This window comes from Hippocampus comes, unplaced genomic scaffold (assembly GCF_001891065.2).
Source record: "Hippocampus comes isolate QL1 unplaced genomic scaffold, H_comes_QL1_v1.1 scaffold159, whole genome shotgun sequence".
In the NCBI taxonomy this organism is placed as follows: Eukaryota; Metazoa; Chordata; class Actinopteri; order Syngnathiformes; family Syngnathidae; genus Hippocampus; species Hippocampus comes.
The window spans coordinates 548,854-565,646 of NW_017805742.1; the positions used below are offsets into that span (position 1 = coordinate 548,854).

The window sequence follows — 16,793 nt, forward strand, 5'->3', positions numbered from 1 at the left end:
TTTTTTTGATGCAAGCGAGTATGTAGTTTTCTTGTTTGCTTCAAACGCTTCGTTGTTGACTTAGGATAGTGGCTCTTTTCCATGTACATTGAGAAGTGGTGTCAAAATTGCCTTCCTTACGCTTGAGAGCGCTAGACGCTAAGCTACCTAGCTTGCTCCGCACCGCGCAGGTCTCTTGAAGTAACTGAATGTGTGACTGATGTCCTTTTGATGATTATTCATAATTTTGGGGTTCTTCTTCAGGTGCGGGGGACCGTTTCCATGGCATTCACCATATTCACATGGTTCCTCCCATAATTTGCAAAGCAAGAGTCAATGGTTCCCGCCGGGCCACCCTGGTGTGATTGGTCAGTTAGACAGACATGGCGACAACTTCCGCCAGCGCATCGGCCGTCGTCCCACAGTGGATTAGACGTGAGACTCAGTCATACTCCAGTCTGTATTCTTTTATGTCTGCTACTAATGATATATTCTGGATATAAATGACAATAAAATGAATAAAGAATATTTTAGGGTGGCATGTCCTCACTATTACACAACTTTTAAATGACATGTGGGCCATTAGCGTCTCCAGGAAATAAAATGAAGGAATGAAAATAAAATCTGATTTGTTTCCGTAGGCTCCTGCACATTGGTCTTTGTGTATATTGAATAAAAGAACAAATGAAAAAGTTTACTTCTAATTTAAGGTACAATTTTTTCATCACGTGATCATCTGTGTGGCTAAGTAAATGCTTGTGAGGATTCATTCATTCACTGGCTGGAGGGGAAAAAAAGGGCGGACGGCATCGTTTTCCCCGTTGGCGAGGTTAAGAGCGTTCAGTTTGCATTGATAGCAGGAACTGGGAGGCAAAATGATCTGCATGAATTTTATTGAGAGAAATCTGAAAGTGTGCAGAAGTTACACAGGATTTCATCATTAAAGCAAAGAGCTGATTTTTTTCCAGAGAGGGGGAAAAATATATCACTTGCAATCATACACAAGGGGCCCCAAAGGTTGCGGGGGTCTCCATGTGAACTGATCAGAGCTGCTGTAATATTTAGCTGTTACAATTGTTGGATTGACAGCATTTTACGTTGTAAGTGGAAAATTGATGCTGTTCACAATCCTGATGATTCATGCAATTCCGTTGCTGGTAGCCTGACAGGGAAAAAGAAAACAAGTATTAGGAACACAACATCTGAAGTCAGACTTTTTCTTTTTTTGGGGGGGGGGGGCTAGGGGGGGGGCCTCCATTCAGGACGCACACAAACAACCATTGCTCGCAATCACAATTTGGGGCGCACAATCAACCTGCCATGCATGTTTTTGGGAATGCGGCAGGAAACCGGAGAACACGGGGAGAACTTGGAAAGTCCACACAGCAAGACCGCAGACGGAGTCAAACCTTGCACCTCTGCACTCTGAGGCTAAGAAATCGCAACCGTGCCGACTATGTCAAACTCAAACCAAAAAAAATAACAAAACCTCACTGGACACATCTGTGATTAAAATTTGCTGTTGACCAGTGTTCTTTAAACATGACAAAACAAATGGATTTTTAACAAAACAATTTGAGCAAAAAATGTCTGATTCAAATCCGAAAATATGACAGGGCTTTTTATGATGCTCAGTGGGTCGGCTGAAAGAAGGAAGTGGCCCAGGTGTAGCCTGCAGCCTGTACTTTGCCAACCTCTGATCTAAAAGTGAATGTGAGCATATTGTCCGTATATGTGTGCCCTGTGAATGAAGAGTAAACCGCGTCTTTCTCGTCAAGGTCAGAGGCTCTAACTCACAAGGACAATCCGTCGCAGTTCGCGCAACGACTTTTGGACAATATTTGTAATTGATTCACCGGAAAGCGAGTGTCAGCTCTAATAGATTGTCAAATGAAACGTACTCGGGTCGGATTTGGAGGTCTTGGTGCCGCAGAACGACTGCGTTGGCGAGCACGTCACACTGCGACGATCACAACCCGATTGGCCCGGAAGAGGGACACATTGGTAGCAATCCAAGGCCTCACCTGAGGAAAGAAAAGCGCAAGTTGAAAAGGCGTCATAAAGGAATAGTTTGAGGCCCAAAGGAGAAAAAAAAAAGAGTTTTGGGTCTCCCTGTCTGCCAATAATATTGCTGATTGATCATGCATTGTTGAATTAATGATGATATATTTTGGAGGGAAAAAAAATACATTACAAGAGCAGACAGGCAGACATTTACGTATTCTTAAAAAAAAAAAAAATAAATAAATAAAAAGCATTAAGCCGATTTATCTGCACCACTTGCACAATTGTGATTGGAACCACCGCGCTCCACGTCACGTTTTCTTTGCTCGGTGACTCTCAACGTTTGCACACTCACCCACTGCGAGGAGCAGGAAAACGCCCAAAGCCAAGAGCATCAACTTCATTGTGCCGTTTAAAACGAGTAGCCTGGAACACAAAACGTTCATATTAGAACAACATAAATCAGCATAGCGACACTCGTGACAACAAGGACGAAAAAAGTACATCTTAATACCTGACTTGGAAATTTGTGGTTTGTGTCGTTCAATGGTATCCGCGTGTTATCAGTCACTTTTATTTATAGCGGCTCTTGTTGACTTATCTTGTTTGCACATTCATTGTCCATTTTGCAAATATGCTGATGTGATGTGAAAGATGTAGCCGCCCTTTGTCCTCCAGCATCTTATGAAGTATTTGTCACCCATCCAGATCATGAAAATGAGTGAGAGTTAAACTTCAAAGGTTGAAGTTGGATGGTACCGCACGCATTGTGTGTTCTTGCCAGATCCTCCATTCAAATCATTTAAACTGCCTCACCCATTTCTAAGGACCAACACTCGGCTTTCGGTGGTCCCAACCGGGCAGGCAGCATGTAATCATCCCACTTCTGACACCATTTGTCACAAAAACGCAATCCTTCAATTCATCCCAAATTTATTTGTATATTGCTCTAGTCAAATAAACAAAAAAAAAAAAAAAATGCAACTAAAGTACTTCACAACAATTAGAAATATGTCAACTAAATAACATGAAAGTATTATTAAAACAATAAAAATCAGGAAATGGAACAAGAAATATTTCGAAAATATCAAAAATGAACCACAATACCCAAAGCTACAGGTGCGGCTACAGTCACAACTCAACGGGCCACCGTTAATGTCGAACCCCGCCCAAACTTGGTTCTGGGTCGGCGGGATTTTAAAAAGATAAAACAGGAGAATGCATCCATAAGGCTGATTCTCTGGACCAGTGTGACGTCATCGCGGGGACGCATACGTCACCTGTGTCTTATGATTTGGCATGAGGAAAGAAATGCGGATGTTTTGGGCGGTTGAGTGTGGCATGCAAGTGCAGACACAGCCCAGAGGCACCATTAAAATGATGCTTTTAATAATAATGAGCAAACACATTACCTGCGTAATGTGTGTACCTGGATTAGCATGAATAGACACAAGCGCAGAATGCATGGGAAATGTCAACAAAGTTTCGGCCTCCGAAGCATAATTTATGTTGGAAGAGAACATTTTGAGTTTCAAGCCGAGTTTAAGATTCAAAACAAAGGCTAGAAATTCAATTTGGTGTTTGGGAAAAAAAAAAAAAATCACACTTGGGGGAAAAAAAACATACCGTAGTTTTGCAATCTTGTAAAAAAAGTTCACTTATTTTCAGAAAATTCAGCAATACAATATTTTATTTCAAAGGAAGTGCTCATTTTCGGAGGAGGAGAAATGATATCACCTAACGTGAAAACAAACATTTTTAGATCCCCAAAATTCAGAATCTTAAAAGAATAAAATTATTTTTTTTTCGCCCCCAGACAATCATGCAATAATTTCAGACAAATGTCTTGGCAAAATTCTCCAAAAAAACCCCAAATTTTCAACTGGAGAAAAATTGAAATATTCTCAGAAACGTAAAGGAATGTAAAAGTGAGACTTCATGTCATTTTCCCTCTGGGAATAGTTCAAATAGAAGTTCATAAAGATGTAACCAAGAGTCAAATTTAAGCCTCCTCCACCTAGAACAAACTCCTCATATCATTAAAAAAACATGCATTTGGTGCGTGTAACATATTTGCACAAGGCAGCAATGTATACAAGAGGGCTAATAGGAATCAATACACGCTTGCTATATAAGAAGAGACTTGTGACCACTTCATCCGATCACGGTAAGTCGACACGATCCGATACTACGTGGAAGATACTACAGCTTTTATTTCATTTTCGACACTAGTTCATCTTTTTAAACTGTGCACCGCCTTCAAGCTCCAGATCGTTGGTGCTCATAGCCCAAAAAAAAAACAAAAAAAAAACAAAACTTTTTTTGTTTGAATTTTTCTCTGCGTGTGTTCCAACATCTATTTTTTGACATTTTCTTTCTGAATGTCAGACCACTATTCCAATTTAATTACTGCGCACCCTCTGGGATTAAAACTCATTCACTCCTAAATACGTTTTTTCACGTCTTTTCAGACTTGGTCCAGAATTGGCTGGTACTGAATGAGTTGTTCAAGAGATTGTCGCGTTCCAATGATGAAATTCCCCTTTTTCATTTGCGGCTGTAAAGATGTGCTGATGTCATTTTCACGTGCTGCCATTGATGTTTTTACCTCGCACACCACCAAAGGCGATCGGCGATCTCAGTCCTGGGCAATCACTGTTTTTTTTTTTTTCGATCGTAGATTGTAGCATCCAAACGAAGAGGAGCGCTAATGACCACGGAAGAGAGAGTGGAATGCGTCCGTTTAGCTGCTCAGAGTGAATTGCTTGTAGCTCGACGAACAGTCGAGTAAACGATCGTTTCCTTGGAATGCTGTAACCGGTTATTGTGCTAGAAAACCTTCCGCTAACTGGACCGCTAATTAGAGAGAAGGCAAGTTCCATAGCGCTAACTATAAGCAAAGAGGACTTCCAAGCGTCCCGCGGCTGGCTTCAAAAGTTCGTTGCACGACATCAGCTGAGCAACGCTGTTTTATGTGGGGATCGAGGGGACGTCGTTCGAGACAGCGAGTGAGTGGAAAGAAAAGCCACCAGCTCTGTTAGTAGTCTCATTTTGGAGCAGATAGCACCAATTTCATCACGCGTCTTGTTATACCGTCATTTGTTCATATACCTGGACTGTATGTTGCGGTTTTTGTGTATTTGGACCATATATGTTTGCATTTTTTGTGCTTGTTTTGTTCCACATGGATTTTGTTCACATCATATTTGGAGGTCGAGACCGAGACAAGACCAAGACTTTTAGAGCCCTAGACTAAGACAAGACCAAGACTCTGTATATCAAAGAAAAATAACCCCCCCCCCCCTGAACAAAACAAAACAAACAAGCAGAAAAAAAAAGAATAAAATTACCAGTGTCATTTTTTTTTTCATTCCGTTTGGAAAAATGACTGGGCAGGGGACATGACACCCCAGGTGACACCGGGAAGGCAACGGGGCAGCCACATTCTGCATTTCTCACTTATCCCCCTGTCCGAGACAGAGACAAAAAAAAAAAAAAAATGAGACTGACAACCTTACAAAGTGGTGTGGAGACTGTTTTTTTTTTCAAAAACCAAGACAGATCTCAAGAACTACAACACTCATGCAGGGTGTCCAGTGAGCTAGTAGGGCTAACTCGGCAACTGCTTGAAAATGCGTCAGGTGAGTCAGATGACTGGAATATTGATCTGAGAAGAACACACAAGGCGCGTTTGAAGTGTTGATTTTGCTCATTACCCAGATGGGCGATGTATATTTAAAACGACGCTTGTGGACAAAGGGTGGGAGCATCTTTCAAGGGACGTGAAAGTTGGAATGCGGAAAGTGTGGGTGTTAACACGATACAGTATTTAAATAAGTGCTGCTTAAAATAAGAAAAGTGACCAATTCGACGTCGTTATCATTGAACACCACAAACCGAAACCTTCAAGTCAACAAGGTGCGTCTTCGTACTTTTCTCCGTCTTGTCGTCATCGGTTTGGCTTATTTGACGCGATGTATGTTGTTATGTCATAAATCTCTGTCGTAGGCGGCTCGTGTTGAACAACACCATGAAGTTGGCGCTCTTCGCTTTGAGCCTTTTGCTGCTCTTTGCAATCGGTGAGTGCATATCTCTCACCGGCAGCCGTTTTATTGAAATTCTGCAGTAAAAGTGCAATAAATCGACGTTGACTCAGCATGAGACTTGTTTGAATGTTTTCTGGCGTTTACTGATTTTCTGTACCAAATATGTTGTTTTTTTTTAGGGCAGCGATGCTTGTTTCTGAAGTCGAGTTTGGATTTTTCAGCCGACACAAACGAGCTAACTACACTGCCAATTTAACAACGCGTGTTCATTTGGTCAATGTCTCTTGAATTAATAGGCTTTTAAATCAATCAAAAATATCATCGGAGACACACTGAATCATTTTCCATAGGTCTTATCGGTGACGGGTTTTTTTTTCATGTTGCTGACATCCACTTGATTTTTTTTTCTTGTTCTTCTTTAGGCACCAGCGATATTTTCAGTGGTCGCCCTCCAATCGTTGCTCAGTTAAAGATGGCCGACCCTGGTCTGGCTTCTGGCCCTCTTGGCAGATTCTTTCACCAACCGCTTGTTGGCAGATTCCTTCGGCAGTCTTGATCATGGATCAGTCATACTCCAGTGAGTATTCTTTGATGGCTGGTACAAACGACGGATGTAAATTACAAACAAATTCATGAAGAAGACGGTGGCAGAATGGTGGGAGTTCGGGGTATGGTTGTGTGAGAGAGTAGACAAACACAATATTGTCATGTTTTAAAGTTTCATTTTGTGGCATGCTCGAGTGACCTCGAAACGCGTGTGTGTTCACACATCTTGCGCACAATGGAGTCCAGAGAATCAGGGGTCAATTTGAGGTGAAGCGTATGGTACCTGACCACATCTCAGAAAGATTGAACTCTCGTTAGTAGACACACAGGCGCCTGTTAACTGACAACTTGGAAAGGAAGATTTAACTTTGGGCGAAAGGGAGGACTCGGTACGCTCCGTCATGAGAAAGGGTCACTAGTTAGGTTACAAACGTATCCATCCGTTCATGGAAAGGCCACTCAGTTCCTTCATTAAAAACTACGTCCCCTGCCGGCAGTGAAAGTCGATCTGTTCTTGCGTTCGAGCCTTTGTTCGACAGTCCGAGCGAACATCTCTGACAAGTCGAAATGCCATTTACATCATGTCACACAGCTTTTAAACAACATATGGGCCACTCCACCAAATGAGCGCCGTTTTCATCCCCAGGAAATGTAAATGCGCAGGAAAAATCAACTTCAAAATTGTTATTTTTTTTTTTCACTCGTGTCCTGCACATTAGTCTGATCGATCGTAAATTTCATAAAACAACAAATGAAAAAAGTCAGACTTGACCATGAGCTAAAATAATTCAAATCATTTAGAAATCCTACAATTTTTTAATATATTTGTGTTACTTGTTATTCCAACAAGCTTTTTAAAAAAAATAAAAATAAATAAATAAACCAAAACAACAATTTAAAAAAAAATTAATTAAATTCTGTCTTACATCTGAACGTCTTTTACTTTCTCCAACAGGTGTGCCAAAGCGGCAGGGGCGCATCAGGTCCAAATGCTGTCGAGATTTCTCGAGCATTCCTTAATTTTAGTTGGCTTGCTAAGCATTAAAAATCAATAAAAAAAATGTAAATATTTGGAGTCTTTTTTTTGTTGTTGTTGTCGTTGGTGGTGTTAAACAGCAATGTAGGCTGACGTGTGGCTGAAATTGATGGTGGAGTAAAGCCGAACGCATTTCTGCATTTCTGATTTTCTTTCTTTATGTGGACTCTGTCACTGACAAAAAGAATCTTTGAAAATGTGAAAATATGCCCTGTGTGTACAAATCAGGATTTAAGCCTCAAAAATGTAGAATTAATGAGGATGAAACAAGAGGTTTTTTTTTTTTGTTTTTTTTTTAGTACTGGTAGTTCGATACAGTTTGATGTCAGAATGGGATCCCTTTGGCCAAATGGAGTGGCTCAAGGGCTCAGGTAACGGGCGGGACAACACTGTGGTGTCGCCTTGGAGTCGACAGCAAGTGGCAGGGAAAGGCAAAATGGCCGCCCTCATTTTTCTAGATCATTTTCGACTTGACTTTCCATTTGAAGAACGTTGTGTATAGTTTGAAAGTTATCACCTCGGTTGTGGGTACTACGCTAGTTGTCAAGACAACTACTCCTGTGACAAATGGAGTGAACGTGAACTCACTCCGACTTGCTCTCATTTTGATGCACGTCGAGTTTCTGAACACAACAGAACCAGATTGACCGATTCATGGGCAAATGGTGTCAGAGCTCGGATTGTTATATACTGCCTGCCCCAGTTGGAAGGACCCAAGGGTACTGTGAACCCTGAGCACGGCCCCTGGACGCAGTAGCGTAGACTGAACATTTTCAGAGTAGTGGCCGGGGTATCACAACATGTGCGCAACCTCCTCTGAAACGGAGAAGTCATTGTTTATCATATAATCCAAATGCGGGGTGGCCAGCGAGTGGTTCAGGGTGGCCGTGGCCACCACGTAGCTCCGCCGCTGTCTCGAGATGGGCGAGGCAGTTGGATGACTGGAATAAAGGTCTGCCAAGAACACCCAAGGCAATACCATTTACAGTAATATCGTCTTTTGAAGTCTTAATTTCATGAATAATTATCATATTAAACAAGACGCTTGAGTACAAACGCCGGGGGCATCTTTCATCAAAATTGGAATGTGTCAACATGATATTTCAATAAGCGCTGCTATAAAAAGAAGTGACCGATAACACATCGGTGTCACTGAACGGCACATCGTGAAACCTCCAAATCAACAAGGTAGGTAGACATACATTTTCTTGTCTTGTTTTCAGGAGGTTTGCTTTATTTACAGCATTTCTGTTGCTGTGAAACATTTATTCTCCGTCACAGGCGACTTGTGTTGAACAGCGCAATGAAGTTGCTGCTCTTGGCTTTCAGCCTTTTCCTGCTCCTCGCAGTCGGTGAGTGCATGTCTCTGACTGGACATAACCACAGACGGCCCAAGGCATAAGCTAACCAAGCATTTTTTGTTACCCAAAATAATAACCCAGAAAACACTTTTACAGGCACCATTTGTCATTGTTTCAATTTATTATGTAATGAAATTTCATTGGAACAATTGGTGCAAATGACATTCAGCAGAATTTTCAAGTTATCAACAGTTTGAGGTCGTTCACATCCAAACAGCAGTTCTAGGAAGCTATACTCACATCCTCCCAAACTATAAGCACCCGATTTTAAAACGGGTGTAACAGAGCCTTTGTGGTTTGGTATAATATGCAATAACATTAAAATGATGAGTGAGTTGATTTTTGTAAAAAAAATAAAAATAAATAAAATAAAAATAAAAAAATGCACAAAATGCGTTGGTTTGCTGTTCGGTAGTTTTGTGCCGTCCTTGAATGGTATTTTTTTTTTTTTATGCAAGCCAGTATGTAGTTATTTTCTTGTTTGCTTCAAACGCTTGGTTGTTGACTTAGGACAGTGGCTCTTTTCCATGTACATTGAGAAGTGGTGTCAAAATTGCCTTCCTTTCTCTTGAGAGCGCTAGACGCTACGCTACCTAGCTTGCTCCGCACCGCGCAGGTCTCTTGAAGTAACTTAATGTGTGACTGATGTCCTTTTGATGATTATTCATAATTTTGGGGTTCTTCTTCAGGTGCGGGGGACCGTTTCCATGACATTCGTCAAATTCACATGGTTTTCTCCCATAATTTGGAAGCCAAGAGATATCGCACCCCGGCGCGCCACCCTGGTGTGATTGGCCAGTTAGACAGACATGGCGACAACCTCCGCCGGCGCGTCGGCAGTCTCACAGTGGACGAGACGTGAGACTCAGTCATACTCCAGTCTGTTTTCTTTTATGTCTGGTACTAATGATATATTCTGGATAAACTAAATGACAATAAAATGAATAAAGAATATTTTAGGGTGGAGGTGGCATGGTTAAAAAAACGGCATGTACTCAATGTCACACAGCTTTTAAATGACATGTGGGCCATTAGCGTCTCCGGGATTTAAAATGAAGGAATGCAAAATAAAATCAGATTTGTTTCCGTAGGATCCTGCACATTGGTCTCTGTGTATATTTAACTCATTCAATCCCAGCCATTTTCACTGGAGCAAACCCCCTCAATCCCAGTGTTTTACTGGATTTTGACTGATCTTGCAAGGCCCACAGAATATTTAGTTCGAATGCTTTATAAACATGGAGCCTACCAAAATAAAGTTTGGACAAAAATTTTGTTTCTATCTTTTTCCATTCTTCAGCAATCGGCATTACAAAATGGCTAAGTTTCATGAAAATGGCGATTCCTGGGCAAAAAAACGGAGAAAAAGAGCTTTTTGTAAAAGCATGCATTTCAAGCGTATGAGGCACCACTACCACCTACTACTGGTCACTTTTTTTACATGATTTACAATGCAAACGGCTTATTCTCATTCACAGATTGCATCATCCCCTCCTCCTCTCTGTGACGCAAAAAACGTACAAGTACATCTTTGGTAGGCGGGAACTCATTTTAAAAAGACGTACAAGTACGTCTTGTGGAGTTTAAGAGTTAATAAAAGAACAAATGACAAGTTTACTTACAATTTAAGGTACCATTTTTTCATCACGTGATCATTTGTGTGGATAAGTAAATGCTTGTGAGGATTCGTTCATTCACTGGCTGGAGGAAAAAAAGGGTGGACGGCATCGTTTTCCTCGTTGGAGAGGTTCAGTGCGTTCAGTTTGCATTTATAACAGGAACTGGGAGGCAAAATGATCTGCATGAATTTTATTGAGAGAAATCTGAAAGTGTGCGTAAGTTACACATGATTTCATCGTTGAAGCAAAGCGCGGATTCTTCTCTTCCTGCCATTTTGCATTGGATAGAGCCAGAGAGGGGAAAAATATATCACCTGCGATCATACACAAGGGGCCCCAAAGGGTCTCCATGTGAGGTGATCAGAGTTGCTGTCATATTCACTTGTTACAATGGTTGGATTGACAGCATTTTACATTGTAAGTGGAAAATTGATGCTGTTCACAATCCTGATGAGTCATGCAGTTCTTCTGCTGGTAGCCTGACAGAGAAAAAGGAAAAAAAAAAGTATGAGTAACACAACATCTGAAGTCAGATGCTCACAATCACAATTTGAGGCGCCCAATCAACCTGTCATTCATGTTTTTTGCAATGTGCAGAACCCGGAGAAAACCCACGCAAGCACGGGGAGAACATGGAAACTCCACACAGCAAGGCATCCAGATCATTAAAATTAGTGAGAGTTAAACTTCAAAGGTTGATGTTGGATGGCACCACACGCATTCTATGTTCTTGCCAGATCCTCCATTCAAACCATTTAAACGGCCTCACCCATTTCTAATCATAATAATAATAATAATACATTACATTTATAAGCGCCTTTCAAAACACTCAAGGACACTTTACAATCAAAACAAGAACAATAAAACCACAGATAAAATTATAAATAGTAAAAGGAGAGGTGAATTTAAACTGAATTTAGCGACTCGAAATTGTTGACGCCGGCAACATCGCAACATTCTAAGGACCAACATTCAGGTTTTGGTGGTCCCGAAAGGTCCTCCCAACCGGGCAGGCACCACTCCGGACACCATTTGTCACAAAAACTCAATCTGAAATGATTAAAAAAATATCAAAAATGAACCACAATACCCAAAGCTAAAGGTGGTCTCACAACTCAATACGGCGGCATAGCGGCGACGGGCCACCGTTAATGTGTCGAACCCCGTCTCAACCTGGATTTCAACTTGGTTCTGGGTCGGCGGGATTTTAAAAAAAGATAACATCCGAGAATGCATACACAAGGCTTATTCTCTGGGCGTGACGTCATCGCAGTGTGTTCAGAATTCATACACACACACACACACGCACACACACACACACACACACACACACACACACACACACACACACACACACACACACACACTACACACAGTATATCAATCGGAATGTAATTAAATTGTGTTTTTAGATCAAATAAAAACTTTTGAGTTAGATACTTCACAGATGAGCAGAAAACCCTGAAACACATCCCTTCAGTTTCCAAAATGTTTGGGGGCGGGGGGGCAAATGGGGACACACACGTCACCTGTGTCTTATGATTTGGCATGAGGAAAGAAATGCGGATGTTTTGGACGGTTGAGTGTGGTATGCAAGTGAAGACACAGCCCAGAGGCACCATTAAAAATGATGCTTTTAATTATTAGCAAACACATTACATGCGTAATGTGTGTACTGTACCTGGATTAGCATTAATAGTCACAAGCGGAGAGTACATGGGGAAATGTTAACCAAGTTTCGGCCTCCGAAGCATAGTTCATGTTCAAAGAGAAAATTAAGGGAAACAATTTCGAGTTTCAGGCCGAGGTTAAGGTTCAAAAGAAAGGCTAGAAATTTAATTTGGTGTTTGGAAAAAAAACATACTTGGAAAAAAAAAATCTTGCAATATTGTCAAAAAATGTCCCTTACATTCAGAAAATTAGGCAATAAAATATTTTATTTCAAAGGAAAAACGAATTTTTGGAGGAGGAGAAATTATGTCACCAAACAAGAAAACAAGCATTTTCAGATCCCAAAAATTCAGAATATTAAAAGAATAAAACGATTTTTTTCCCCCAGAAAAATCATGGAATAATGGAAGTGTCATGATTCTGTTTGTGACCAACAGGTGGCACTGTAGGGCTTCCCCCTGCAGCTGCACACCTGTTGGTCATTAGGTAATTAGTGCTTTAAAAGGACTCCCAGCCCGACCGCTCATTGTTGGGTCATTGTTGCTGTTTGTTGGCTGCTGGCATGTTTGTTTCAGCCAGGTTTTGGTCATTGTTATGTTTTATCTTCAGTCATGTGTTTTCTTTGATACTTTGGACTTTGTTTGTTTAGGATTTAGTTTTCTGTGTTTTATCAATACACTTCTTCAAATACAACCTTCTCCTCCCTCTTGCCTGCTTTTTGGATCCACCACCACCACGCAATTGTGACAGTAAGTCTTTTCAAACATTCTCAAAATAAAAACACATTTTCAAAGGGAAAAAAATTTGAAATATTCTCAGAAACGTAAAGGAATGTAAAAGTGAGACTTTATGTCCCTCTGGGAGTAGGTCAAAGTTAAGTTCATAAAACTGTAACCGAAAATCAAATTTATGCCTCCTCCAACCAGAACAAACTGCATATTGTATTGTATTATATTGCTCATATCATTAAAAAACATGCATGTAACATATTTGCACAAGGTAGCAATATATACAAGAGGGCTAATCGGGATCAATACACGCTTGCTATATTAGAAGGGCCAACGGCTGTGACCACTTCATCCAATCAAGGAAAGTCGACATGATCGATACTTCGTGAAAGATACTACAGCTTATATTTCATTTTAGATACTCATTCATCTTCTTAAACTGTTCACCTCCTTGAAGATCCAGATAGTTGGTGCTCATAGCCTAAAAAAAAAAATTCATTTTTCTCTGCGGTGTGTTCCAACATTTTTTTAATTTTTACATTTTCTTTCAGATTTATTAATGAATGTTAGACCACTATTGCAAGTTCCCCTTTTTCATTTGTGGCTGTAAAGATGTGCTGATGTCATTTTCACGTGCTGCCATTGAAGTTTTTACCTCGCACACCACCAAAGGCGCACGCACCACAGTTCGGCGATCTCAGTCCTGGGCAATCACTGTTGCCATGACTGAAATAGTGAACAATTTTTTTTTATTTCGTTCATTTACATTAACGTCCCGTAAATCGTGGCATCCAAATGACCGTGGAAGAAGAGTGGAATGAATCCGATTAGCTGCTCAGAGTAAATTGCTTGTGGTTCGAAGGACAAGTCGAGTAAACGAGCGTTTCCTGGAACGCTTTACCCGTTATCATGCGAGAAAACCTTCCGCTAACTGATACCGCTAATTAGAGAGAAGGCAAGTTCCATCGCGCTAACTATGGGCATCGAGGACTTCCAAGCGTCCCATGACTGGCTTCAAAAGTTCTTTGCACGACATCAGCTGAGCGACGCTGTCTTGCGTGGCGATCGAGGGGGAGGTCAAGTTAGAGACAGACAGTGAGTGAGTGGAAAGACAAGCCACCAGGTCTGTTACTAATCTCATTTTTGAGCAAATAGCCCTCACTTTGTCACGCGTTTTGTTATACTGAATTTTTTCATATACCTGGACTGTACTGATGACCTTAAAGTATTGTGGAGACTGTTTTTTTTTCCCAAAAAACCAAGACAGATCTCAAGAACTACAACACTAACGTGGGATGGACAGTGAGCGAGTGAGGCTAACCCTACAACTGCTTGGAGATGCGTCGGGTGAGTCAGATGACTGCAATAATGATGTGACAAGAACACACAAGGCGCGTTTCAAGTGTTGATTTTGCTGATTATCTGGATGGCTGACGGATATTTAAAAAGACGCTTGAGGACAAAGGGCGGGCGCATCTTTCAAGGATCGTCTTCAAAATTGGAAAGCGGAAAGTGAGGGTTTAAACACGATATAAATAAGTGCTGCTTTCAGAAAAAAGTGACAAATTAGACGTCATTTTCATTGAACACGACAAACCGAAAACTTCAAGTCAACAAGGTGCGTCTTTGTACTTTTCTCCGTCTTATTGTCACCAATTTGGGTTATTTGACGGTGTTTATGTTGTTGTGTCATAAATCTCTGTCGTAGGCGGCTCGTGTTGAACAACACAATGAAGTCGGCGCTCTTCGCTGTGAGCCTTTTGCTGCTCCTCGCAGTCGGTGAGTGCATATCTCTCACTGACCACTGACGGCCCAAGGGAGAAGCTAACGTAACGCCCGCTGAGGTTTCCGACATGAGCAATTGAAGGGGGTTTTCATTCGTTCTTGTGCTATTTTTGCAAAAAACAACGGAAGCAAAAACAAAACGCAGCAGTTTTGTTTTTTTTCTTCAAACCAAAAATAATAAACCCAGGCAACAGTTTGACGGTGAATGCTGTGGACGGGTTTATTTTTGACACGACTGGCTTTCAATTTATTTGGAAATTAGATTTTTCTATTTGGAATCCTTTTTGTTTTCATACTAATTTTCGTTGTTCACAACAGGATTGTCTTTGAGGAAACCCGAACGTCGACACACTTGCGACATCGCTTCGGCCAATATGGACGCACCCGTTTGATCGAAATTCTTCAGTAAAAGTGCTATAAATCAACGTTGACTCAGCATGAGACTTGTTTGAATGTTTTCTGGCGTTTACTGATTTTCTGTACCAAATATGTTGTTTTTGAAGGCAGAGATGGTTGTTTCTGAAGTCGAGTTATATTTTTCAGCCTACACAAACGAGCTAACTATACTGCCAATTTAACAATGCGTGTTCATTTGGTCAATGTCTCTTGAATTAATAGGCTTTTAAATCAATCAAAAATATCATCGGAGACACACTGAATCATTTTCCATAGGTGTTATCGGTGACGGGTTTTTTTTCGTTGCTGACATCCATTTGATTTCTCTTTTTTTTTCTTGTGCTTCTTTAGGCACCAGCGATATTTTCAGTGGTCGCCCCCCAATCGTTCGTCAGTTAAGGCTGGCCGATCCTGGTGAAGATGATTCCGGTCTGACTGTTCAGCCTGGTCTGATTGATCCTCATGGCAGCAGAATCATTCGCCGCGTTCGTAATTGAGAGTATCGCAGAGCAGTCATACTCCAGTGAGTGTTCTTTGATGGCTATAACAAATGACGGATGAAAATTACAATCAAATTATTACTTCATGTCACACAGCTTTTCAACAACATATGGGCCATTCCACCGAATGCTTTGCATCCCCAGGAAATATAAATGCTCAGTCAGATCACAATCAAAATAGTTTTTTTTTTGATTCAGTCGTGTCTTGCACATTAGTCTGATCGTATATTTAATAAAACAACAAATGACAAAAGTCAGACTTGACCATGAAATAATTCAAATCATTTAGAAATCCTGCAGTTTTTTTTTCTACACATTTGTTATTCCAACAATCTTATTTTATTAAAAAAAAAAACAGTTAAGAGTCATTTAAATTCTGTATTAAATCTGAACATCTTTTACTTTCTCCAACAGGTGTACCAAAGCGGCTGGGGCGCATCAGGTCCAAATGCTATCGAGACTTCTCAAGCATTCCTTAATTTTAGTTGGCTTGCTAAGCATTAAAAATCGATAAAAAAAAATTGTAAATATCTGGAGTCTTTTTTTTTTGTTGTTGATGTTGGTGGTGTTAAACAGGAATGTCGGCTGACGTGTGGCCGAAATTGATGGTGGAGACAAGCCAAACGCATTTCTGCATTTCTGATTTTCTTTCTTTATGCGTGTGGCCTCAGTCACTGACAAAAAGAATCGTTTAAGATTTGAAAATACGCCCTGTGTGTTAAAATCTGGATTAATTAATGTATAAAAAATGTAGAAATAAGGAGGATAAAGTCAGCGTAATTTTTTTTTAGCACTGGTTGTTTGTCAGAATGTGATCCCTTTGGCCAAATGGAGTGGCTCAAGGGCTCAGGTCACGGGCGTGACAACGCTGTGGTGTCGCCTTGGAGTCGACAGGAAAAGGCAAAATGGCCGCCCTCATTTTTCAAGATCATTTTCGACTTGACTTTCCATTTGAAGAACGTTGTGTATAGTTTGAAAGTTATCACCTCGGTTGTGGGTACTACAACTACTCCTGTGACAAATGGAGTGAACGTGAACTCACTCCGACTTGCTCTCATTTTGATGCACGTCGAGTTTCTGAACACAACAGAACCAGATTGACCGATTCATGGGCAAATGGTG

General features: G+C 40.9%; 1 protein-coding gene and 2 long non-coding RNA genes across 4 annotated transcripts; 2 read left to right on the forward strand and 1 right to left on the reverse strand.

Annotated features, from left to right (window-relative positions):
• Window positions 1-857: 857 nt before the first annotated feature.
• On the reverse strand, window positions 858-3,451 carry LOC109524049 (lymphocyte antigen 6 complex locus protein G6c-like). Of its 2 annotated transcripts, XR_002169893.1 has the most exons (4): window positions 2,498-3,451; window positions 2,339-2,409; window positions 1,881-2,003; window positions 858-1,141 (listed from the first exon to the last, which is right to left on the reverse strand). XR_002169893.1 is itself a non-coding variant. In XM_019883620.1 (3 exons), the coding sequence occupies exons 1-3, from the start codon at window positions 2,427-2,429 to the stop codon at window positions 1,041-1,043; spliced, it is 315 nt and encodes a 104-aa protein (XP_019739179.1). In that variant the 5' UTR covers window positions 2,430-2,441; the 3' UTR covers window positions 858-1,040. The 2 variants fall into 2 exon arrangements, 1 of the variants encoding a protein (XP_019739179.1); XM_019883620.1 differs by lacking the exon at window positions 2,498-3,451 and having other exon boundaries at window positions 2,339-2,441.
• Window positions 3,452-5,803: 2,352 nt separating this feature from the next.
• LOC109524050 (uncharacterized) lies at window positions 5,804-7,636 on the forward strand. Its single transcript, XR_002169894.1, has 4 exons — window positions 5,804-5,901; window positions 5,992-6,062; window positions 6,452-6,606; window positions 7,531-7,636. It is a non-coding gene; the product is annotated as an uncharacterized LOC109524050 (long non-coding RNA).
• Window positions 7,637-12,975: 5,339 nt separating this feature from the next.
• LOC109524051 (uncharacterized) lies at window positions 12,976-15,904 on the forward strand. The gene is made up of 5 exons (XR_002169895.1): window positions 12,976-13,011; window positions 14,254-14,608; window positions 14,699-14,769; window positions 15,523-15,694; window positions 15,816-15,904. It is a non-coding gene; the product is annotated as an uncharacterized LOC109524051 (long non-coding RNA).
• Window positions 15,905-16,793: the final 889 nt, after the last annotated feature.